The 26340-nt window shown below is 42.3% G+C and overlaps 2 protein-coding genes across 12 annotated transcripts in view; both read left to right on the plus strand.

Moving 5' to 3' along the window:
* LOC127055786 (protocadherin alpha-8-like) overlaps positions 1-2723 on the plus strand; it is a 146320-nt gene extending 143597 nt beyond the window's left edge. Inside the window, 2 exon segments of the mRNA XM_050963140.1 lie at positions 606-664; positions 2698-2723. Coding sequence (XP_050819097.1) covers positions 606-648 — 43 coding nt within the window. The 3' untranslated portion in view covers positions 649-664; positions 2698-2723.
* Positions 1-26340, plus strand: part of LOC127055759 (protocadherin alpha-C2-like) — a 267861-nt gene that overhangs the window by 183033 nt on the left and 58488 nt on the right. For 10 of the 11 annotated variants that reach the window (XM_050963076.1, XM_050963075.1, XM_050963079.1 and 7 more), the window contains 2 exons: positions 606-664; positions 2698-2786. In XM_050963076.1, the coding sequence (XP_050819033.1) occupies positions 606-664; positions 2698-2786 (148 nt within the window). Of the gene's footprint in view, positions 1-605; positions 665-2697; positions 2787-3016; positions 3207-26340 lie in introns of those variants that run through there. The other variant, XM_050963080.1, reaches the window with a different exon arrangement.

The raw sequence follows: 26340 nt of genomic DNA on the forward strand, positions 1-26340 counted from the left end.
GTAGCAGCTCTTGGTCTTGTGAAAGAACATGTCTGCCTTCAGTAAAAACGTGCTGCAGTCTGCGAGTCTGATACAGTCTAGTGCAGTCCTCTGCAGTCCACTATCCTCAGCAGAAAACTCACAGCAAGCAAACTGGTCCCAATGTATTCTTTACAGTGTGCTGCATTTTGTATGTGTACAGGTGGAAGAGCATAAGTGGCCTAGTTTTATCAGGAAAACCAGCAAAGTATTTCTTTTCTTTTCCAGCAATAATCATCTTCTCCTATGGCCAGGATATTTCTGAACACTGGCAAAATAGCAGCCCCTCAATTTACAAAAATAACCTCCTTTTCCCACTTTAACCTTCACAATCCAAAGTCTTGGTTTATAAACATTTAACTCCATATATTCAGTAACCTAAGTGCACTCATACAAAAGTGTCTTTGATTTCCTGGGAGATTTGGCAGCTCTGAATGCATAAAAAATGTAAATAGCTCTATGGAGGCATTTGACAATAGATGTAAAAATGTGTAGAAACTCTGGAGAAGAGCCTGTACTCAGCTGCATAGATTTTTAAATGTTTTAATACAAATTAATACAGATTTTGTTCTCTTTTGTTTCTGCAGCCAAAACAACCCAATCCTGATTGGCGTTATTCTGCTTCCCTAAGAGCAGGAATACAAAGGTATGTACTGTACTTCCCCTTCTTAAGGGTTTATATCTTTCTCCCTTTGTGGCAGAGACTGTCTTTCAATCTTGTATAGCTGCTGACATACACTGGTGAGATCTGCATGCTGTGACGGAAGCACCCAAGTTTTGCTTCTGAGGCATTATATCTACCAGTCCTACCGATTCACTGTAATTGTTGCCTTTTATGCTGGTCATTACTATATTAGTGTTTGGTCTGTGCATACATGTTGTTTACCTTATGCTTCTTTATACATTTACTATCAGTGCCTGATTGCTACAATTACTGAATTATTTAATTGATTATACACTCTTCATTCACATTAAAACTTCCTGTTATCATCCACTCTGGTGAATTTCAATAGATTGTATGCAACATCAATAGTTTTCCATCCCACTACCTCTCATTACCATAAAAGTGTACCACTGCTGTAGGCAGTTTATTAACCACATGGTACATTCAAGGTATTTAAAAAAGTTAAAAGAGCATTGACAAGCATATCAGGCCGAGATTTCCAAGGAAACCTTCATGAGTTGGGGCCCATCTTAGAGTCCTTTAGAAATCTCAGCCTTAGATCCCAAATTTGCCGTACTTTAATTTGCTCCTCAATAAATTTAATAGGAGTAAAATAATGCTGTTTGTGTAGGACCTAGATAAAATAATATCTTTGCTCTCTGTGCTTTAGCAAATTAACTAACCAGTCTTATTCTCAGATCTATTCTGACCTTATCAGTAAGACTGGATAACAAATTTAGAAAGAAGTAAAAAGGTCATGGTAATTTCAAGTGGCATTACAAACTCAAGAGGGAAAAATCATTTGCTGAATACAAAAAGACATAGATTTGAGTGAATTAAAATGTACTTTCATGTTTCTCTGGTGACTATTACAGCAAATACAAAGTAAAATAACTGTACATACAATATTTGAAATGCCCTTTTAACTAAAAAAATACCTTTTTTAATCAATATCAATGTTGATTTTCCTTAGTTAAATCAAGTTTAAATAGCACACAGATCAAAATCATTTAGAAAGTAACAAGACGAATTACAATCTTGCAGTATTGAGCTCCCAGTTTTTAAAATCTTGCCCATTAACCTGAGAAATGAATTGGCCACGTTTTAGAAACTTCTCTCGGTCCAAACTGAAATAGAACACCGCTTGAAATCAGTGGGAGCCTTGCCTGTATATAGGTGGAACAGGAGATACTTCAGGATTTTGCATGAAGTAACTTGCATGATAAGTGAAGAGGGTGGGCTCATTTTAAAAATTACTGTCTACTTTTTTGCATTTTAAGATATCAGGCATCTATTTTCTCTCTTCCCCTCCCCCCATCATCTCCTTATGAGTTCAGGGCTAGACAATGTGCAACAATTAAACGTGCTGGTCTCATGGCAGACTGCTCATCATTTGACCCTGTATAAAACTTGATATTACATGGTTACTGTAGTTTGTGAATTTCTCCCTTCAAAAGTGTTTGCCAAAAGCATAAGCTAATCAGCATTGGGTACTATAAATTGCGTTGGGATATTTGCTGTAGAAGAGTGGCTGATAATAGCATGCTGAAAGAAGCCCAGAACTGACTTTCATTATTTACTTCACTGCTAAGACATCACAAACATGATATGGATTAGGGCTCAGGTCCTCAGAGGTATTTAGGCACCTAATTTCTATTTCAGTGGAAGTTAGGCACCGATATACCTTTGAGAATCTGGGGCTAGGTGACTTCCCTGCAGTGTTAGTGATTTCACATCCTCTAGAGATAATATCTGTGTCTGATATGAACTGCATGGAATTATGTTGCAGCATTCAAATAATAACCAAAGACAATTTTTGCAGTTCTTGCAGGATTGACATGATAGATGCTTTAATAATGCATTAGCAGAATCTGCTAGCATGATGCAATGTTGCATTAACCCTGGTGCAACAAAGAACAACTGTGACTTTGGAGAAATAGCCAGAAAATGGAATGTTGAACAAAAACAGGTCAGATAGGAACTATGTAATTTAATCAGTATGCTTGTTTATTCAGTGCTGTGCACATGGAGGATGCAGGAGTCTTACGAGGAGGGCCGGGAGGACCTGAACAGCTGTGGCCAACAGTATCCAGTGCAACACCAGGTTAGGATCAGAGTACTGACATCTATTAATGGGATATTGGGAGATGTGATGGCTCTATTCCCTTAAAGAAAGGAATGATTGTTATTTGAAACACACTTCCCGTTGGATCATTCTTCACTTTCTTTCTACTTTGTGTCTCTGAATTAAGTCCCTATGAAACACTCTCTTGAATATAAATGAGATAGACAGTAATAAATAAAGCAAAGAAACCTTTTTCCTTTATTCCATAGCAGGTGCATACTAGAGATGGAATCAAGCCTCAAAATTTGGATCCACACCTGAACTTATCCAGTATTTTGGGGAGGTCAGACCCAGGAATTTGATATGGTTCACTAGAGAAGAAGGCCCAGTTGTGAGGTGTGGATCCAGATCCACATTTCCCCAAAGTTTGGGAGTATTTGGGTTTAGGGTTTTAATTTATCCTCCTTTTCTCATGGTCATCAAAACTACCAACTTTGCAAAAATTGCTGCTCAATTGGGGATGGAATAATTAATACAGAACCTCACCAATTCTGTATTGCAAAATAGTGAAACATTATTTTGCAAACTCAGTAATTGTTTTTAAATACCGACAGGTCTCATCCTGCTATCAGGTAGTCAGGTTTCTTATTACTAAGTGTTCATTCCTTTAATAAATTAAACTGCAGTACATTTACTAGTATGCTATGGAGGGTTATCATAAAACATTTAACTAAACTGCTATTCACTTGTGAAAATAAATTACCAAAATACCTTCTATGATGACGTATTCTTGATTTTTTTCATTATTTACTTGCTGACTCACTAAATCAAAATTCAGTAAGAATCAGCAAAGGGTCTCGTTGATTACTGGAGATAAGCAAATTCACTCAGTTCTTTTGCAGTGAAAGCAATAGATGTATTCTCACATTGCATTTTGGGATATAAAGAATTTCATCATTTAAAATGCCTACAAAGTATTAGGAAATGGTATTTGGTGCTGCTCAGAAGTTCAGACACCAAACACTGTGTTAAGGAAAAATGTGATAACATGTGGTGTGGAAGCTAAAGCTCTTTAAAAAATAATTGGATAGCTTTCATATTTCTTTGTGGATAGAGAAGCAGAGAGAGAGAGAAATAGAAATGTTATGTGTACATTGTTATAATTTCTTTTTATGGGTCAGCTGATTAAATTTGCACAAGATTGCATTGCTATGTTACAAATATGTTACTGAATAGTTAAGCTAAAAGTTGTATTTGAGAATAAAAATACACATGGTTCATCCAGATGGCAAACAATGAACTGGAAATAATTCGCAGAACAACCTTTTAACCTGCTGACTGATTAAATATGAGAGGATCCTTAAGACTCCAGCAGGGGCAGGAGGAACTTTCAGGGAAAAAAATTAATTAATTCCTATGGACTAGATTATCATTTTATGATCTGCTCTGGATAAGGGGCATACCATAGCTGCGCCCCCCAGGAGTAGACCATGAGATGAATTGTCTCAGAGTCCAAATGCATTCCCAGCTTCAAAGATGGAGTAAGTAACTTCACTCCATTTTGTGAGGAAATACCCTGTGTGCCTGGGTAGCTACTTGGATTTAGGAATAAGCTGGGGAGAGGAGGTAAAACCAGGACACTTATTACTCCCCATTCCCTCTCTCTGCTCCCTCCCTGCCCATCTATATGTAATGGGGCATATTGAGCAAGTAGCCCCTGCTCTTCCTACCACAGCCAGAGTCACAGTTTGGGAAGGATCAGGCAAATGAGTAAAGAGGTAGTAAGAACTTGTATCTCTGGCCCCAGGAAGTCTTTCTGCTCTTTGAGAAAACCAGCCTCTTTAAAAGTCCAGGGTAGTTCAAACTGTTTTGAAATCCAGTTTTTGTGGATCAAGTTTCTTGATCCTTCCAAATGACTATTCTTCCTGTGCAAGAAAGGATCTTTTGTTTCCTTTCTCTCTGGCCTTAAGAGTTTAATGACTGCTAAAATAACATAAATGAGACCTGCCTGCTATTTGTAAACAGAAGATGTGGATTTCATTAGCCTTCAGTAACAAATAGTTTATGCATATAGAAGTGTCATTTAGCAGAAAAGGTAAAATTAACACATAACTTTAATACATTACACTTTCAAATATACAGTAGTTGTTTATCACAATGGTTTATAATTACAGCTTTGGGTTCCCACACACATTTCCTCTTTCAGTTGTTCTACCTCCTTTCCACTGCTCATGTTCATGACTTGTGCCATTTTTCATCAGGTTAAGACACAAAATTATGCTTTTCATTAGACATTTGACCCATTTCAGCCAATTACACAGGATAGAGATAACATATTCAGCTGCTCTTGACATGCTATTTACATCTGAACAGTGCTACACCTATGTCCAGATAAACTCACAAATTAGCTGCTCATTATCTCTATTTCCATCAACATATGCAGCAGCTGCAGCTCTCCACTTCTAATTAGTATAAAACTGCCTGAAATCCTGCCTCATATACACATGCTTAATGCAGTTGTTTTACTCAATTGATTAATTCCAATTGGTTTGTCACTAAACCATTCATTTAATTTAGCAGTCCACAAAAGCCTTGGATAAAATGCTTCAGACTGAAAGAATCAGAAAGTTAAGCAATGAGAGCATCAAAAGATGATGTCATAGGAATGTTCTAAGAAGGATGAACAAGTCAAGTGTTAAATCAGTAAATCCTTAATTTCTAGTGCCTAGCTATACTCAGACACTACATGGTATATCACCAGTTCTATACCTTTCAGGGTAAATCCTGCTGTCACTTACATGGCTAAAGCTTCCACTGACTTCAGTAGGAGTTTCACCTATGCAGCTGAGAGCAAAATTTGGCCCACTGTATTTTGTTCCTTTCACAGGTTCTTACGCGAAAAAGTGATGAAATCCAGATATAAGGCTTATGCTCTGTCTCAAACTCACTCTGAGGTGAACAAAAGGCCCACTGGTCTAAGTTAAGGGTACACAATCAGATTCACTTTGGAATTCCTGCCACCTGTGTCATAATTTAATGCCATTTAAAGAGAGGTTGTTTTAAAAATTGGTTTCCTTGTTTGAAAAATAAGTTCTGAAACATATTATATTCCTGACAAAGAGCTCTTCCAGCCTCTCAGGTAAGGAACTACGCTGTGTATTTGGTAAATATTTTATCTCAGTGGTTTTTCTATGTATTATGACTGAGATTTTCAGAGAAGACATCCAACTCCCATTTCATTAGGCATCCAACTCCCATTTCAATAAGTCTACATTTAGACTTATAATTATTAGACAGTCTGTAGGTAGACTTGTTATTTCCATGAATGTTGCAGATCACTTGCTTTAATCATTGCTTCTGGATATTTGAAATTGCATAATGGAGATCCATTTACATCCCAAAATTTGTTACTTAAAAGAAAGTTAAGGTTGCCAAGTCAAGCACTCAAGCTAGGAAATGCCAGAATTAAATTTGCATGGGCAACCTTAGTTCAGCCTCTTTGTGCATATGCACTATGATACAGAGTGAAATCCTGGCTCCACTGAAGTCAATGGGGCTAGTATTTTCACCTACCATCGTAGCACTATTTCTCCAAAGGAATTCCAACTCATTCACAGCACAGGATGGACCTTGCTCAGGGAATGAATCAGAGCCATGTAGTCAATGAGGCTGTTGTCTGTAGGATGGTTGCTTCATTTGCTATAGATGTTGGAAGATGTTTAGTGCATGAGGCGGGAAAGGATGGTTATGTGATTAAAGCATTCTATCTCTGCCGCTGCCACCGTGTTCCTATGTGCTGCTGGGCAAGTGGCTTAAACCAGAATTTTCAGAGGTGGCTACTAATGGTGTACTGTTCATTTCCGAGTGCCCAGTTTAAAACACCTGGGGGCTGATTTGCAGGAGTGCTGAATGCTCACAGCTGGAACTGAAGTTGACTGGAGTTCTGTTTTGAACATATATAGTGATATAAAAATGCTAGGAACTTTGAAAAATTAGGCCTTAGGGGCTAAATTCACCAAAGGACTTATGTGTCTAAATCCCAGAATCTCACCCCTCCAGGATTCACAAATCCCCGATTCAGCTGCCCCTGAGCGCTGTCGATGCCTAAACTCACTTGATGCCTATATTTTTGCAGTGAAAGTTCCTAAATGCCTATATTTTGGCCTCTAAGCATGCACACTGCAGACCCATACCAGGCATATGGATGCTTAAACCCTAGAACGAGTCATGAACTGGGGAAAGATAGGCATTTCTCTGCCTTAGTCACCTGTGGGGCTCAATGAGGTAGGTGAATTTTGAGCTCGCCTGCTGGATCTGATCCCTATAGATGAACTTACACAAAATGGCCAGTAGGAGGAGGACCTCCCTCATAACTTTTATCCTATTGTTTAGAATACTCACCTGGGATGTGGGAGACGCTTGGTTCAAGTCCCCACCTAAGGGGGAAGAAATTTGAATAGGGATTTGCCACATCTCTGGTGAATGCTCCAGCTACCAGGGTTAGAGTCATTCTCATGCTCATTTTCTCTCTGTGGTCTAAGGATTTTTTCCTTATTTATCCAGTGGAACAGCTTCAATAAGATGAGTGAGGGAGCTATGCATCACAATATCCTAGAGCTCCATGGTTAGGGCACTCACCTGGGAGGTAGCAGAGTCTTGTTCAGCTCCCTTCTCACCTCAGCTACAGGTGAGGACTTGAACCAGTGGTCTTCAACATCCCAAGTGAGTACTCTAACCACTGGGCTGAGAGTTATGAGAGAGTGCTGTGTGCAGCCACTTCTTGCTAACATGGAGTATCGCCTAATGCTAAGAGAGGCTTTTGTAGTTGAAAATCCAAAGCAGGGGAAGATGCCTCCCTGCAGCCTGGATGTAGGTGCCTATCTCCAAGACGGGCTTGCCACACACTTTTCATCTTGGCATCTCCCATTGGCTGTCTTAAGTGAGGAGCCAGTTAGCATGCTGACTTTTGTGAATCCTATTCTAAGGCCCTTGTGCCTAGGCACCAAACCGAGGCTTTATGAATACCAGCGTTTTTTTAGGAGCCTAAAATTTAGGGGTGACTACACTCAGTTTCTTTGTTAATCTGGCCATGGCTGTCTTAAATTGGATGCCCAAAATTGGTGGATATTATACAAATATGTCCTTAATTGCTCCTTGCCTCAGTTTCCCTCTGTAAAATGTGGGATGATAATACCAATGTATCTCATAGGGGTGCTATAAAGATAAATTCGTCAGTGTTTGTAAAGCACTCAGATGCTATACTGAAGAATGTCCATGATGAGAAAACCTATGTGGATGTTAATTCTGTATTCAATGTAGGATTTAAATGGAGTAGAATAAATAAAGCCTGGGTCCATATACTGAATGATAACTGTGAACAGAAATATTGAATGGCTTCTCATTTAGTGAGCACTACTCATTCTGTGCCCTGAATGAGGCAAAGAACCTATGGAAAAAATAGCATATGATCATGTAATTAAGAACTGTGGGTGAAATACTGGCCCCATTGAAGTCAATTGCAAAGCTCCCATTGACTTCAGTGAAGCCAGGATTTCACTCTGTACCATAGTGGATATGCACAGAATGGCTGAATTAAGGTGGCATGTGAGATGAATCCTGAGATTTCCTAACTTTTGAGTGTTTGACTTTGCAACTATTCTTTTAACATTGGTTTCTTGATGTAATTTCTCACATTTTTTAAAGAAAGCAAATTGAAAAAAAAATAGAAATTCTGTAGTGTGGAACCATATTGACCCCAACATGAGTAATCAGCAGGACTGGGACCTTTAGATCCACAGCACAGACCCTGGCTACCATTTGAGCTAGCTGAGTAACTAGTAGCAGTAATACATTGTTATCCCCTAAGTGGATTAGCCAGTAGAGGGGGAAGAGAGAGACAATTTACCAGTGAGTTTAAGAGCTATTTATTGACAGCAGATGAATGTTGAGACTTGAGAATCTGGGTTCAGTGCTAGATTCTGGAGGGGAGTGTAACCTAGTGATTATAAACCCTTCTGCTTCTGTCCCTGCAATCCTGACCCCTTCTACTCTTGTTCTCTCCAGTCTGTCCCTGTTTCAGTCTTCTCCAATTTAGGTCCTGTCCCAGTCTCCCTTACTCTCACTGGCTTCTGTCTCAGTCTCTTTCCCTCTGTTTTTCTGTTCTTCCCACTGGTTCCTGTTTTAGTCCTCTCCCTCCTCCCTGCATTTCTGGCAGGCAACTTCCTTCTCCGCGTTGTCTGGGCACCAGCAGGAGGAATTTGGGAGCATAGGAGAGACAGTCTCCTTATTCTTAGTTCCGGTGCATGGTTTCACAGCAGCTCCCATTTGCAACAAGGATCAATTGCAGGGAACGTTCTGCTCAGCCCCAGCAGCAGTGGGATGGAATTTATTCCATCACCCTGTGGGGATGATGCATGCACAGTCCAGCTGGAACACAAGCGTTATGAGGGGCTAGAACATGCTCAATGCAGATACAATCCTCAGAGAATTTAGCTGCCAGCCGCTAACAACCCTCCATACTGAGCATGTGCAAACTGCAATTTTCAGAGGCTCATAGCTCAGCCAAATTTGGGTAGATCTTCACAAGGATAGCAAAGGACACATCCCTGAAACCCGCGCGGTTCTCCTGCCAAATTTCAAATCCCTGCTCAAAGCAGGGAGACACTGGAGCTTCATAATGGAACAATGTAAAAAAAAATAATATGGGCAAAAATATATTTTTAACAAATTTTATTCTCAGAAATGTCTGGACCAGTTTTGCTGAAACGTCCCAAAACATGTGTCCAGCATGGGAAATTTCAGCCAAAATAGTAAAAGTTTGGCAGAGTTATAACCAACTGAAAATAGGATCTTATGGTGGAAAATATTGTGCACCTTAAATATTAATGTCAATACCAGCTGTGCTTGTAATAGACCATGCTGGTTTTGAAGAATTAAGTCCAATACAGTATATTATGCACATACACAGTAATGCTGTTCTATGACTAAAGAGAAAAGAAGTTCTAAGACACTATGAAATATATAAACAGCAGCTGGAACAGAGAAGGAGAGCTCTGAAAATGGTAATCAGAAAACCTAGGAGAGGATATATACTCTATTAATCTATTTCTGCATAAAATCTTTATGCTGAGTAGATCAGTTTAGGTGATGTTGACTAGTTTATGAGAAAGTCTTGCATGCTAAATACAGCTGATAGAGATCTTAATCCTACTGATAAAAGTTGCAGAAATAGAATGAGTTATAAATATTGGAACAAAAATAAACAATTAAAAACATCTGCAGACATGACAAATAAGCATTAAAATGGTCTAATCTGAAAAGCAATGGAAGCCTTTATATCATATTTGTAATGGTGGTACTGGATGGGAGACAGAGTGCTGAGAATGAGATGATTGCCCGGGAAATTGTGAAAAGAGAAATGAAGACGGGATGATGATAAGGGGTCTGGGAAAGGTGACAGAGAGCAGGGAGGTAGCACTGAGCACTTAATAGATTTTAAGGCCAGAAGGAACCATTACGAGGCCATGAGATTTCACCCAGTGGTTCTTACATCCAGCTCATAATTTCTGGTTGAACAAGAGCAATCTTTCAGAAAAACATCCAGTCTTGATTTAAAGACTTCAAGTGATGGAATGAGATCAAAGGGGCCAAGTCAAAGGGGCATGGGGTAATGAGGCAGGGTTGGTAGAAGATGTAAAAAGGGTTGAGAGCCCTGAGAATGGGATTATAGAAACTCTGGGAAAAGAGAACAGAAACCACTGAGAATGGGATGAGTGAATGTCTTAAAAATGGGGCATTGAGCACCCAGAATGGGATCAGGAGGGCCCTCTATTGGAGTGGGATATTAGAAGCCTTAGGATAGGGGACAGAGAACACTGAAAATGGGATTATAGAGACTCTGGAGAGAGCATGGAGAATAAGTTATTAGAGATCCTGGGAAAGGGAGGCTGAACACCCTGGTAATAGTTAATGGGCTTCTGGAAGAGGACACAGAGCCCTGCTGTGTCTGTCTCCAGGTAATATAATTTCCATTTGAAAAATATGTTTTGATCTGTCCAAATGTTTGAATCCATTTAATATCTCTAGAGAAGGGAATGAATGATTTTTTCCAGTTTGACCCTTGTACTCTTACATCAGACACAGCCCTTGAAATTCATACGCCATAATGCTCCAATAGCTGCTCACTGGGATGCCGTGATATTGTCATGGGGATCTTAGTTCATGAGATTTTTTTTTAATTTAATTTTAAAGAGCAAGAGTCAAAGCAGATTGTTTGTATGACTGGGAGAGGCCCTTGCCTTTCACATACGTTGTTCCCATGGATATGTATGGTGATCCTAAATGGGGGATGTTTTCTTCCCAGTTGCAGTAGTTGGCTTTCCCTCTCCTCCCTCAAGTGATCTTCCTTAGCTAAGGAAGGAAGGCTGGATACTACTCTCTTTGGACTCCATTGGTGTCATGTCTAGGTCAGCCACAGATGTCACTGTAGCTGTGCCCCCCATGGGTCACAACTGAGAATACCAAATTCAGGACAAACTGCTGAGCAATAGAGCAGATACATCCCAAAACTGGACGTTATTCTCCCATGAGATATACCAAATCAGCAACAAAAGTAAACTTCTGTTTCACCACACTGGCCAACAAGAAGTCATGAAAGCAGTTTCCTTAGGCATTCCAGTCCTTGTATAACCTCCAGAAACATTAGACTTTGAGGTGAGTGGTTCTTTAAACCCAGTTTAATCAAATGAAATGTTCTTCTGATCCCAAAGGACCAGCCACACACCCAGGTCAATATACAACTCAGATCTTACCCAAAAATCACGCTGTTGCCAATCCTTTAGTATCTAAAATCTAAAGGTTTATTTATAAAATAAAGACAGGTGAGAGTTAAAATTGGTTAAAGGAATCAAATACATACAGTCATTGCAAAGTTCTTGGTTCAGACTTGTAGCAGTGATGGAATAAACTGCTGGCTTAAGTCAAGTCTCTGCTTGCTTCCAAATCATTGGAAGGACCTCAGTTCCTTGGTTATAATGCCCCCATTAGTATAAGTTCATAGTCCAGAGGTTTGAGGAGGAAAGAGGAAAAAAGGAGATATTTCCAGGGCCTTTTATAGCTTCTGCCATGTGGAGGGAAACCCATTGTTCTCACTATGGAAAATTGCAATAGCAAGATAATTTGAAGTCACATCGGCAAGTCACATGTCCATGCATGATTTTGCCTAGTCATAGTAGAAGTCATTACTTATACCTCAGAAAGCATGTTCACAGGAAAGTCCATTCAGGGTAGGTGGGCATCTTCCATTGTGAATTAAATGTTCTTTTGATGGGGCACTCAGTTTGAATAGTCCCTCCAAGATGTGCTGGCTAACTACCTTGTGGGCACTACCCAGGAGCAAACATTTTGAAATCCAGGTATAAAGCCAACAGTCATAACTTCAAATACAAAAATGATACATGCATACAAATAGCATAATCATATTCAGCAAATCATAATCTTTCCATAGACACCTTACTTGACAACCTTTTTACAATTGTCACAAATATATAACAGTGGTTTCAACAATGATCTATATGGTCATATTTTAATCAGATAACATCACAGTCACTTAAGAGAGAGACAGGAGCTGAGAATGCTGCCTCTGCAATGCTCCTGCTGACCCACAAAAGACTAGAGATGGAAATCAAATAGAGGTCTCATGTGGTGGTGCAGTGCATTACATCTCTATTTTAATATAAATAAACTACTGTGACCATCTCACCTGTGAATCCTGTCCTCAGATCCCATTTCTGAGTCTCATCACTGGCTCCTTGAATTAAATTCAAGTTTGTTGCTCTCACCTTCAAAAGATCATGTGGTCTTATCTATGCCTTCATGTCTGCCCTCATTACTGTGTACACTTCCTCACTCCTGGTGCATCTCCCAGTTTTCTCTGCATACTTCTTCCTTTGTTTGCATTTTTTGCCTTCTTTCATGCTACCCCATACATTTTGAACAGCCTCCTGCCTCTGTGTTTATCTTTCTTCTCTTTCTGTTCGTCCTTAAAACCCATTTCTCTCATGAACCCTCCCTACTCTGATCTCCTCTCTGTAGGACTCTCCATTATCTCCTCTGTCTGAATTGTTGTCCCAGAAGTGTTGGAAATGAGGTCACCAGCATGGCCACACATGAGCTTTGCAATATTTCACATTGAGCTAAGAGTCTGCTGTGAAAAGTGCTTCCCATTTCTAACAGCCATATGGAAGGTGGAGAAGACTAAGAATTTCAGGGGCAACACGACAGCTCAGCTATTATTTTTAAAAAAATGTCAGTGATCTTTCTGACTGGAAGCACATATCTAGTTTACAAGATGCAAATTGCTGCTGAACCTTTTGGTGCAGCTCTCAGTATTTGCAAACTATTAGACTCAATAATTGATTGCAATAATTTATGCTTTCTTCAGCAGAATGGTGATCCTGTGCTTCCATCACATTCAGTGAAGTGGGGAAAAATACACTATATTATGCAGAGATTGTAGTCACCACATATTTAATACTGAAGGCTAGTATACATTTGATTTTGGATCCACCCTCAACTTCAGCAAAACTAACCAATCTACCCAAAATTACGTGTGATTTTAGGGTTTTTTTTTCTTCTGAAAAGTACAAGATAAATCAGACAATATATTTGGGAGTTATTGTGGTTCAGAAATGAGATGGTCATACTTCTTGAACATTTATAAGGATCCTGGGACGGGGGATAGGAGGGGTTGGGTCTCATGACTCAGATTTGTTTTAATCTGTCTGGCTGAGGGCTGGTGGGATTGAGTAGGTTTTTTATTTTGTTTTTGAGGGGGGAGGATGTTCTTAGAAAAGTTATGCTGTTATTCATAGCAATGTTTTGCATACCTAGTCTATAGGAAATTTTTAATTCCATCTGCTAGAAGTCCTGGCATCCATTTGTGAGCTTCCCGAAGTGTGCAAAAGGCTCATGTGCACTTCATGACCTCCACATAAGGCATCTCTTCGGATGCAAGCGTCCCTAAGGCCCACATCCGAGCAATTGCTCTATGCTGAGATGCTAAATGCACATAACGCTGGAGGCATGTAAACTTAAATCCCATGAAAGCCTAGAGGAGGAGGAGATGGTGGCTTTCTTGAGGCTATTGAAGAACAAGCAAAGGCTCTGAGCTTATCTCGTTCTAGACCCATCTTTGCTACTGAATGGACAGAACAGTATATGGCATTTTACAACCATTAGTGAGATCTCACTGCATCTCTGTCAGTCAGGCAGACATAGTCTGTTTCTGAGAGAGAAACAGTCTCAGGAAAGTTTAAGTGACTTGCTCATGGTCATATGAAATTAGAGCTCAGATCTCCTTATTACCAGTCCTGTGCTTAATTCACTAGACCATAGAACGTGACCTCTCTCCCTATCAAGTCCTTCCGATCTATTTAACCTCTCTATCATTATTATTTAATGTATGGGGAGCACTGTGGTGATAACACTTACTTACCTATCTCACAGGGATACCTACATTATGACCCTCTTGGTTAAGGCACAGCCAACACTCTTCACAGATACTTACTGTCTCAAGGAAGTGGAGGGGAATGATTGACTTCATACAGACATGTGGATCACCTGTCAGACAACTGCCACAATTTGTGACAGTAAATCCACTTGGTCACTTTTAGGGGAGGAAAGTTGGTCAGGGGCAGAGGGTTGGTAGTGCAGCAAGTTCCAGCCAGATGTCACACTGGGCCTGTATAGTTTCCAGAAATTACATGCTGTGTTTATGTGACCCTGCTTTGAAAAGGGAGTAGATCAAAGCACACTAAGAAACTGTTAGTGTGAAGCAGCAGGTTCCACAGAGACACTGTGCGGCAGGCTAGCACGGGATAGTATTGCACCCCAGCTTCCCATGAACTAATGGTTCATCTCAACAAGCCCTAAGTGTGCCACAAATGGAGGCAGATAATAAAGGAGTGGCTGAAAATATGTCCCTGGAGCTCATGGCCTCAGAAAATGAGCCCAGTGAGGTGTGTGCAGTCCAGGGTTGCCTTGCAAAAATTGAGAGTGTATATACACTGTAATCATGAGTGTGATTGCAATTGGTGTAGACATACCTGAGCAAGTAGCTCAGGTAGCAGAGCAATGAATCTCTGTCAGTGCACGTTTCAGCATGGCCTAACCATGCATGGAATTACCCAGTGTTCCTTACTCAGTGCCCAAGATCACTAGATTGAAGCTTCATGATTGCGGTGTAGACATACCGTAAAATCCAAAAGGCCAAATTCAGAATGGAGACTAAGTGAGACTAGGAAAGATTAAGGAAGTTTAGAGTGTGTCCAAATCAGTGTAACCTACACTTTCTTCCGGCCCCTCAGCATGTATGTTTCACCAGCTTATCCTTCTCCTAGACTTACTGAGCCTCCCTTGGATCTAATTACTTATTCAGAACCCCTTACATTCAAAGAACCAATTTCAGAGGTGATGTGCAATTCAGATCCCTTACATTAAACACCCATCATGTCAATGTCTAAGGGAGCCTAATTTACACACTAAGGGGCTAGGAGAAGGTATAAGCTAATGTAACTCCCCACCCTCCTTTAACTTACACTTTCTTATATCTTCTCCTGGCATTGCCAGCTCTATTATTCGTTGTATGTATAAGGAGTCTCTCTCAAACTGGTGGAATAACAGCCTTATTTATCTGAAAGTGCTTGACTTTAATATTTGTTATTATTATTATTTATTATTAATTTATTATATACATTACACCAAACATTTGCAAGGCATCTCAAAAAGCAAATAGTCAAGCAAGGTCCTCATGCTGAGGAACTTGAAATCAGGATTTTAGATCTGACACAAGTGAGGAAGAGAACAAACAGGAAGAGGGCAGAGTAGGGGAGGACAGTTCTTACAAAAAGATCACCCAATGACTCAGTTGTTTCACTTACATTTCTCAGTGGGTAGTTTCATTACAAATCTGTTCTAATTTTCAAAGTTAAGCAGGTTTGTACTTGGCTGGGAGACCTCTGCCTAGTACAGGGGTGGGCAAACTTTTGAGCACGAGGGCCACATCGGGGTTGTGCAACTGTATGAAGGGCTGGGTAGGGAAGGCTGTGCCTCCCCAAACAGCCTGGCTCCTGCCCCCTATCCACCCCTTCCACTTCCTGCCCCCTGACTGCCCCCCTCAGAATCCCCAACCCATCCAACCCCCCCCACTCCTTGTCCCCTGAAGCCCCCTCCTGGGACCCCCACTCCCTATCCAAACTCCCTGCTCCCTGTCCCCTGACTGTCCTGACCCCTATCCTCACCCCTGCCCCCTGACAGCCCCCCTCGCCAGACTCCCACTCCCTATCCAACTGCCCTGTGCTCCTTGTCCCCTGACCACCCCCTCCCAGGACCCCCCGCTCCTAACTGTCCCCCGGGATCCCACCCCCTTATCCAACCCCCATGCTCCCTGTCCCCTGACTGCCCTCCCAACCCCTATCCACATCCCTGCCCCCTGAGAGGCCCCCTGGAACTCCCACTCCCGACCCTCCCTGTTCCCCATCCCTTGACCGCCCCCCCAGAACCTCCACCCCATCCAACTGCCCCCTCCTCCCTGACTGCCCCCCAGGATGCCCCACTCCCTTACCCAACCCCCCCGCCCCCTTACCAGCAGCAGGAGCTTGCAGCCGCAACACCCAGTCAGAGCCAGCTGCGCTCCCCATGCTGCCCAGCAGGAGCGGTGTGCTAGAGTGCAGCCCGCGCAGCTGCGTGGCTGTGGGGGAGGGGCCAGGGACTAGGCTTCCCGGCCGGGAGCTCAGAGGCTGGGCAGGATGTCTGCCCACGTTTGCCCATGTCTGGCTTAGTATCTAGGTTTGCTGCTTTTCTGTGATAATAATGGCAGCACCTAATGATTTATGTATTTAATGCATGTCTAATGCATGCCATGCAGAAGACAAGAATTTGATTCCCCCGCCTATTATTTCCCTAAGACTTCAGTAAGTAAAAGAAACAATCCCTATCCTGCAACTTTACTCCCTTGGATTGTGATCATGTCAGATTTTATAAACTAAGCAAGGATTTACCTGGCCAGTACTTGGATGGAGTGTGTGGAATTTACATCTTTTTTGCATGAGACTGCAGCTGCTATTTTGTCTCTGACTGTGCTCCTTCTTTCTTCCTAGTTGTTTCTGCTTTCACCGACTTACATATTTACGCCTTAATAGTCTTCAGAAATTGTTTTTTGAAAAGGAAATTATATTAAAATATATGTTAATTCAACATTTTGGTGTTCAGAGTCCCAGAGGAATCTCAACTCTGTATGTACATACATGTGATTCATTACCAGTGTGACATGTCTTTCAGCAAATCAAACACTATAATGAAAAAGTATTGTGACATTTTCAATAACTGTATATGTATGTACATATGTAGCCTTATGCATTACTGCATATACATGTGTGATCAGTCATGAAAAACTGTGCAGTAATAGACTCATGTGAGGGGACAGAACTAAGGTATTATTTTGGTGGTGGTGGTTATTATTGTAGTATAGTAGTGCCTAGCAGCTCTGACTAAAAGGTTGGGGATTCATTGTACACGGCAGTACAAGTAGATTCTTTGGTGGAGCTGGGAATTGAATCCAGCTCAGTGCTTTTAAACACTAGACCAAACTTCCTTTGGTATCTTCTAAGAGATACCAAGTACCCCTTGGATGGTACTGAAGCCCTAACTCTCGTTGAATTGCATGAGAGATACAAAGGGTGCTCAGCACCTCCCAGGATTGAGCATTAAATTTATTCTGGGAACTTTGTGGCAGATCGTCTGCCCTGTTCCACCCCTTCTGTTCCCAGTGTGGCCCCATCACTTTGCTAAGGAGTAACCTAGCAGGATTAGATCCAATGTAGATGGCTCCTATGTCACTTATCCCAGAGACCCTAGAGCCAAGACATGTGACAAGCAGCAAGGAGACATGGCTGGAGCCACAGGCAAATGGCCGTTTGGGGATTGTTTCCAGATAGCACATGTTAAACAGCTATGAGGATGCTCTAGCTTGCACCAGGGTCAGGGATGGACAGAGAATCAGAGATCTGAAACCATCTCCTTGATGTCCTCCCTTCCCATCATCCCACTGTGGCCAACAGAAACTTGGTGCAGTAGAGAACCTGGCCCTTTAACTCAAAATTTCCTGAGCATTGTGTGATTAAAATCTCAGCATCTATGTTTCACTGTGCTGCTTTGCAGACACTACATAAACATTGTCAGGCCTTCAGCAGTACAGAAGCTCTTGTTTAAAGAGAAGGGCAAAGGCTCCTTCACACTCCTGTTGTCCTTTATGTTTCCCTGTTTAACAAGCTTGCTAAGCTTCTTAATATCCTTCCATTCAAGCAGGATAGGGCAGGGTAGAGCAGAACAAGGAGTGCTGCTGCAGTGCTCTTTCTGTTTATCTAGCACGTAACCTGATTATTTACATAACACTGACCTAGCAATGCTGCATTGACTGTGAGGTCTTTAAACTCCCAGCCATTCAGTCATTACTTGTGTGCACTCAGAGGGTGGAGTGAGGGATGTAGAACAGTAATAATAGCACTCGAAGGCATAGCCTTCGTTATGGGGATTCAGTTCTCAGAAAATCGAGGGTCTGGCTGTGGAGGGAATAAGAGTATGAGTGCAGCTTCTATGTTGTTGTCTTATATAATTATATTCACCCATCCCTAAAAGCCTTCCCTTATAGTACACACACACAGCCAAGAAGGGAAATGGGTTGAGTAGGGGGGAAAAGACCTCATGGCTGTTGTAGAGATTGTCTCTCTATGTTTATATTGAAAAAAATTGTGAGCTATTTCTACAAGTGCAGGTAAGTTAGAATAATCCTTAAAGAGGCAGGGGAGAGTCGGAATGACCTCTGGTAGTTATTGCTCAGCCTCTTTTCCCCATCTCAGTGTGCAAAGCTTACCAGATTGAGAACCTGATAACAGACTCAAAACAAAACTGTGAACAACTTCTTCTTATCCCACACCTGACACTGCCAGGGAGGCTGCAGCTAAAGTGAATTCATTGGCTAAGCTTTGAACAATATAAAATTTCATAGCTTGTATTTTGATCCAGTTTGTTGCTAAGGAAAGATGAAGCATTTCATTAATTATCACTGGCAGCCTAGTTCTGTCTTGTGACTGCTTTGCATGGTTTGTTTTTCATATCTGAGAAAGGAGCAGGTTTGATTTTCACAAGGAAAACCCAAACTATATTCCCTAAGGGGAAAACCCTGCATCTCTGACTGCACAGGCTTCCCTGGCAGCAGAAACAATTGCTATTCTGTTGCAAAAAAAGAGGCAGGATCTGAGGAGGCTGTGAAGGGGTTCAAATCCCATGTCCTTAGCACCATGGGGGAGCCCTATGCTAGAGCATAAAGAGCTTGGTTTCATGAAAGTCTGGGAGTGGGGATAGATGATTCATTGCTTTGTGGATGTTCCATCCTCCTCCCATGGGAGCAGTGTTTTTCCCTCTGTGCATCTCCCCAGTTCAGCCACTAGAGCTGGATGCTGGGCCAGCGCTTTGTTCATTAGTTACACCTCCTTGGCCCATAATTGCACCCTGAGTGCACAGATCAGATATATAAAAACTAGCTTGCTTTTAAGCTTTGAAAAAGAAATACTCAATTAGTTCCTTATATTTTATTCACAAGTGGTGGACTAGGGTCTCTAAACAAGCTCAGCAAATTTCTGAGCTCCAGACTTTCACACATGATAATCTACTGAAGCTGTCTCCCATTCTCCCATTCAGGAAGGCACCCTGCCTGCCCAGCTATCAATGTTTTATTTAAAACTTGGTTCCTTTTTAAGTATCCCAAAATTAACCAGTTCTTTTTTTCAAAGATGAAAAAGAAACCAACTGCTGCCACATCATTCAATAATCTTCAAGTGATGAAGAGCAAAACATTTCAACTTGTCTTATGACAGTAGTGCCAACACCAAACATTCAGAAACCATGTCAGGCCCCCAAAGTCATGAGATTGGCTTAAAAATCAAGAGATTTTTTAAAAAATGATAATTTCTTGATTCTTTTAGTTTATCTTCTGGTATGGTGGTCTTTGAGTTCATGTTTTCAAGATTTTCTCTGCAACCACGAGGGTTAGAAATGTACTTTTTAAAAAAATGAAAGCTGAGATTCTCACATACCATATATACTCAATCATAATCTGGTTCATTTATAAGCCAACCCCCGCAAGATGGATACTTAAAAATGGAAATTATTTATGACTCATTCATAAACCAACCCTATAATTCAGGGATCGGCAAACTTTGGCTCCTGGGCCATCAGGATAAGCTGCTGGTGGACTGAGATGGTTTGTTTACTTCAAGGTCTGCAGGCACGGAGTAAGTAAACAAAGTGTCCTGGCCTGCCAGAGGCTTACCCTGATGGGCCGGGACAGCAAGTGGTGGGGAAATTTTTTTGGGGGAGAAGCTGGGGGTCAGGGGAGTAACCCCTGTGACAACCCCTCAGATGACCCCATCCCTAGCCTGGGGCCCCCACACTCTCCACATCCCATCCCTTCCCACCTTAGCTGGGGCGGGCCAGGGGAGGATGTCTCTGGCCTGGCCAGAGCTGCTCCAGCAGGCTGGGCAGTGCGGCCGCAGCCTGCTCCGGTGGGCCAGACCAGGCGGCATAGCCACAGCCTGCCAGCCCCGGAGCTGCAGCTGCTTTGGAGGCTGGGGGGAGAGCAGTGTGGCCAGAAGTGAAGAGATTCTGGCCCTGCCTCTTCCCTTGTGGCTCTGCAGGCTGTGCTGCCTCTCCTTGCCCCCACTCTTTGGGGGGAGGGGCTGTGTCCCACCTCTCCCTCTCTCTATATCTATTCATAAGCCGACCCCCCTTCTCTGATGCTTCCCTTTTTTACTAAAAAAATTCGGCTTATGAACGAGTATATATGGTAATCAGTTGAAACTAGGATCTGGGCTTTAAGGTAAGCACCAAATATCACAAGATTCTCAGTAAAATCACAAAAGTTAGTAACAGTGTTATTGAGTAAAAAATAACAGATGATACACTTTAAAAATTCACATTATATTATTTGAAAAATGAGTAATGAAGTGACCCATCTGAAGCCTTTATTTGAGACACTGCCTGCAAACTCTAATATAATAAATTTATTTACAAAATATCCAAACTGGAACTAACAAGAAATATGCATTATAAGGACAGATCATGATTTTTCATTGTAACTCATCTTCCTTTGTCTCCTGCCCCCTTTGTTTGTAAGTATCTCTTTCTGTATTACTTTTAACTTATACTGTAAGCTCCTTGGGGCTTGGACCTGTCGGTTTATTTGTAAATCAATATGCACACCTATGGTTCTATATGAATATTAGCAATTAATAAAATAGTAATGTAATAACTTCTATCTTCAGCCTCCCACAGTACCGATCCTAAACACCGTGTCCATAGACTTTAAGGCCAAAAGGGATCATCATGATCATTTAGTCTGACCTCCTGCACATTGCAGGCTACAGAACCTCATCTATGCCCTCTTGTAATAAACCCCTAACCTCTGGATGAGTTACTGAAGCCCTCAGTTCATGATTTGAAGACTGCACGAAACTGAGAATCCACCATTTACACTAGTTTAAAGCTGCAGTGACCTGTGCCCCCATGCTGCTGAGGAAGGTGGAAAAATCCCAGGCTGTCTACCAATATGACCTGGGGAAGATTCCTTCTGGATCCCAAATATGTCAGTCAGTTAGACTTTAAACATGTGGGCAAGACCCGCCAGCCAGACACCCAGGAAAGAATTCTCCATAGTAACTTACAGCCTTCCCCATCTAGTGTCCCATCACTGGCTGTTGGAGATATTTGCTGCTAGCGCTTGCAGATTGGGCGTGCTGTTGTAGGTAGTCTCATCATACCTTCCCCTCCATACATTTATTAAGCTCAATCTTGAAGTCAGTTAAGTTTTTTTTGCCCTCGACTGCCCCCCTTGGAAAGCTGTTCTAGAACTTTACTTCTCTGATGGTTAGCAACCTTCATCTAATTTCAAGTCTAAACATGTTGATATCCACTTTGTATCCATTTCAGATAAAGTGAGCAGAGAGATTCACTACCAGAGCCTATCTTCCAGTCACATTACATGAGTAACAGAGACATGAATGACAGAAACCAGAAATGTATTTTAAATATGGTGTTTTTATATCCCAAGCTCCAGATGCACAGTCTAAGTTCTGTGTCTTTACCTGTTTGAAGGATAAAAGTTAGCAGCACTGTGACTGTTTAGTAAAAGTGGCAGCAATTATGTTCCGAAACAGAACTGCACTCCTACTGTTACAATTTGTAAATCTCAACATCTTTCTTCATGCACAAACTTTCAAGTTACATCTAAACATTTCAGAGATACTGGATGCCCAAGGGGACTAGTAATGGGAAAGGGAACTTCTGGGTCTGCATACAAAATGATTTGGTGATCGCAGTTCTTTTCCCAATAGACGTGCATCACAGAAAACACCATGAAGATTGATACTAATTGGCAACCTCAGCAGGGAGGCCAATAGGTCATAGAGCTGGAATCCCCAGAGGTCAATTTCAGGTCATGTTTGTGGCATATTGGCTAGGCAGTGTAATGGGAAGACTTTCACTACCTCTGCCTGTGTTGTACATGTTATATGGGTAAATTGCACTAACTTCAATTTAATTAATTTCTGTTTATTTTTTGAAGTTTTCTTTGAGGATTTTCAAAATGTACCAGCTACAGAATTAAAATGAAGCAAATTTATGAAGGGTTACAATTAACATCAGAATTCCTGTCTGTCTTGTTTCTTCTCATGCAGTTCCAAGATGACAAGCAGTTGTAACACACATTATGGAAGCTGCATCTGGGGCCTTTGTTGATAAAGAGTGGGGTCAATCTTGACTGGAGGTCTCCTTTGATGATAACCTCAGTTTGAATCTGGGAATTCTTCTCATTCTGCCCATTTCCCCAGATTCATTTGAATTACATCTGATTCTGAGAGCTCTGCACAGATGCTTGCTTTAGGATAAAATCATCACAGACTGGGCTACAAGTGGAAGTGAGGTGTTTCTGCCCAGAGCAGTGTTTGTTTGATACATAGCCTGTAGGCAGGTTTTGAAACATCATGATATGATGGTGTGCATCCTCCTCGTGTAATAAAGAAGAGGTGAAAACAGGCAGTTAAAGATTAGATACGTCTACACAGAAGCTGGGAGGTGTGATTCCCAGCTTGGGTAGACAGATATGCCAGCTCTACTTGGGCTAGCATGCCAACAATAGCAGTGTGATTGTGGCATCCTGTGGGGTTGGGCAGCACTGCATTTGAGTGGCTAGTCTGTGCTGTCACAGCCACACTGCTATTTTTATCATGCTAGCTCAAGCACAGCTAACACGTTTATGTCTGCCCAAGTTGGGAATTTCACTTCCCAATCCTGTGTAGGTATACCTCACGTATCTCACTGAAAAGAGCTGTGATAACCCTGTGTTAGGCAATCGTTCTGAAGAAAATAGCCTCCCTGTTTGCCTGCAGAGACACTGAGTTATCAGAATCTAAATGCGTGCTTTATAATGCATGTCGGGATATCTTGAGCATCAAGGATGCTCAGAATTGCTCCTACCCATTTTTGTATTTTTGTAGCAATCTGTATGGAACTTGGACGGAGGAGCACAGGGTGCTGGAAGGAAGAATTTGGAGAGGCACCAGAAAGCCAGTCCGTGTTCACATGGCTAGAAAGTTAGCTGCACTTGTAGCATTTTTGTGCATAATAGAGCAGAGCAGGAAACAGTTTTCCTGTCCTGTGAAAACTTTTGAGATTTTTAAAATCTTTTCCATATGGAATTGGGACAAAAAGTGAAGATCTCTAAAATTTTCATGAACCAAAGATCGGGGGAGGAACACAGTTCAGGTGAATCAAAAAGTTCTATTTTAATAATTTTGAAACATTTTGGTTTTATGTAGACCATTTTTTGTTTTTACTCTAATTAGCTTAAATGTAAACATAAAAAGTTGTTTTGAAACAGAAAATCAGATTTTCTCATTTAGAAAATGTCAAAGCAGGACATCTCAACAATCAAAAAGTTTTTTTTCAAATTTGTGTTAGTTGAGAAAATTTTTGAAACTGACCCTTTCCCACAAACAAGTTTTGATTTTGACATATTAGCATTTTTCTATAAAAAAAGTTTTATCTAAAAATTCACTACCAGCTTTAGTAAATAGCTCTCTTAATAAAGACCCAGTTTAGTTTTAGAAACATGGAGTCCTCTTAAGCTATTACCTGGCACGTGGCACATGAAAAACAGCTGTCAGTCTAGTGTAGCATTTCTCAGATGTGGCAACCGTGGCCGCATGCAGCCACCAGTGGCTTTTCTTGTGGCCACAGCCCTCTGGGGCAAAGCAGTGGCCTCTCCCCCTCCCTGATGCTCCTGGATGCACCATCCTGGTGTTGTCTGCTGGGGCTGCAAGCAGGAGTTGGGCCCTGGCCACCTCTGGACACAGCTGGGGCACAACACTGGAGTAGCAGGCAGCTGGTGAGTTCCCCTCCTTCCCAGGGATGGTGGGGCTCAGACTTTGGGCTTCACCCCTGGGGTGGAGGGGCAGCAGACTCCAGCCACAGGGCTTTGGGCTCCAGCCCCCATAGGGTTGCACAAACCCAAACACCCTTGCCCTGCTCCTTCTCCAAGGCCATGCACCTGCTTGTACCCTTCTCCTAGACCCCACCCTCTCGCTCGCTCCATCGCCCCCTCCCTCCATCGCTCGAGGTCCCTCACCCTCACTCACTTTCACTGGGCCAGGGCAGGGGTTTGGGGTTCAGGAGGGGTTTGGGTGCAGGCTCTGGGAGGGAGTTTAGGTGCGGGAGGGGGCTCAGGTCTTGGGTAGAGGCATGGGGTTGGGGTGCAGGATGGGCTGCGGGCTCTGGGAGGGTGTTTCTGTGTGGGAGGGAGCTTAGGGCTAGGGCAGGGTGTTGGGGTGTAGGAGGGATTTGGGTGTGGGCTCTGAGAGGGAGTTTGGGTGCAGTAGGGGATGCAGGGTGCAGGCTCCAGCAGGACTGTGCTTACCTCAGGCGGCTCCCAGAAGCGACCAGCATGTCCCTCCAGCTCCTACGCTCAGGCACGGCCAGACAGTTCCGTGCACTTCCCCTGCCTGCAGACACTGTCGCTGCAGCTCCCATTGGCTGCAGTTCCTGGCCAGTGGGAGCTGCGGAGTCAGCATTCAGGGCAGGGGCAGCACGCAGAGACCCCCACCTCTGACTGTCCCTATGCCTAGGAGCCAGCCATGCCAGCCACTTCCAGGAGCCACATGGAGCCTGGGTAGGTAGGGAGCCTACCTTAGCCCCATTGCGCTGCTGACTGGACCTTTGGCCTATTAAAATCTCCTTGATTGCTTTCAATAGCAGCTGGGAGATTGAAGCTGATCCCAGGAGACTCCTGGCCAGCCCAGGAGGATTGGCAACCCTAAGCCTTGGGCTCCGTCCACATGGCTTTAGATTCCTTCCCCATCCCCCAGCCACAAGGCTTTGGGCTCTGGCTATGGGGATTCAGGCTCTGGTCTCCCCAGGCCCCCCAATTCCATCACCCCTGGCACCTACTGCCTACCCCAGTCCCACCTCCAGCTCTTAATTTGTCCCCAGGCTTACCAGGGCTGAGTAAGTCTTCTGTGAAAAGTGATACTTTTATCTTTATTAATATCACTTTTTACAACAGACTTACTAGCTAACAATAAATAAATTACAATGATTTGGGTGTGTATATGTGCATATTTATTTGGTTTTCCCAAAGCTAATTAAGTATTTTTGGAAAAAGTGTGAGAGTGGCCAATAGCAAGAGTTAGTGGCCGCACTCTGAGACCACCAAAAAATTTGTACTGAGAACTGCTGGTCTAGTGAGACCCACAGCATGGAAAAGAGTGATTAACAGGAAAACAAGGCAGCACCCAGAAACAGAGAAAACAGGCAGCATGGAGAGGACTCAAAATACCGAGAGTGCTAGATTTCCAGACAAAGAACTTTGCACAAGCTTGGAAGCAAGAATTGAGGCCATATACTGAGCTGACCGTGGAGGATAAAGATGAGAAAATGATGGTAAAATTTGTTATTATCTCAACGGGAAGAAAAAAAAGACAAGCAGTGAGTCAGACAGTGTTGCCAGGAATAATACCCAAAACATTGTAACAGCTGATAAAGATATTCGATGAGTACAATGACTGCAGACAGAAAGAGACTGCATAGAGTTAACTGGGTAATTTTTACCCGAAACCAAGAAGCAGAAGAGGGAATAGATAATCTCATTGCAGAGATGAGAACTCGGGAATTCATGTATAACTTCGGAGACGTCAAAAATTCTCTAATTAGAAACAGGGACAGGATTGTTTGTCGGACACATGATTCCAATTTACAGGAGAGATTGTTGAGAGAAGCAGTCTAACTTCGGGGATGACAGCATGCTGAGACAAGCTAGGGAATGTATCTACTGGCTGGACATGAATGCCCAATTGAGAATATACAAACCCTGATATTCTATGATTTTATGGTACAGTGCGAGGTCTGCAAACAGTATATTGGTCAATAATAGAAGGAGACTCTACAGCCTCATGAAATCCTAACTTGACCCTGGGAGGAGGTCAGAACA

The sequence above is a fragment of the Gopherus flavomarginatus genome, chromosome 7 (assembly GCF_025201925.1).
Source record: "Gopherus flavomarginatus isolate rGopFla2 chromosome 7, rGopFla2.mat.asm, whole genome shotgun sequence".
NCBI classification, from domain to species: Eukaryota; Metazoa; Chordata; order Testudines; family Testudinidae; genus Gopherus; species Gopherus flavomarginatus.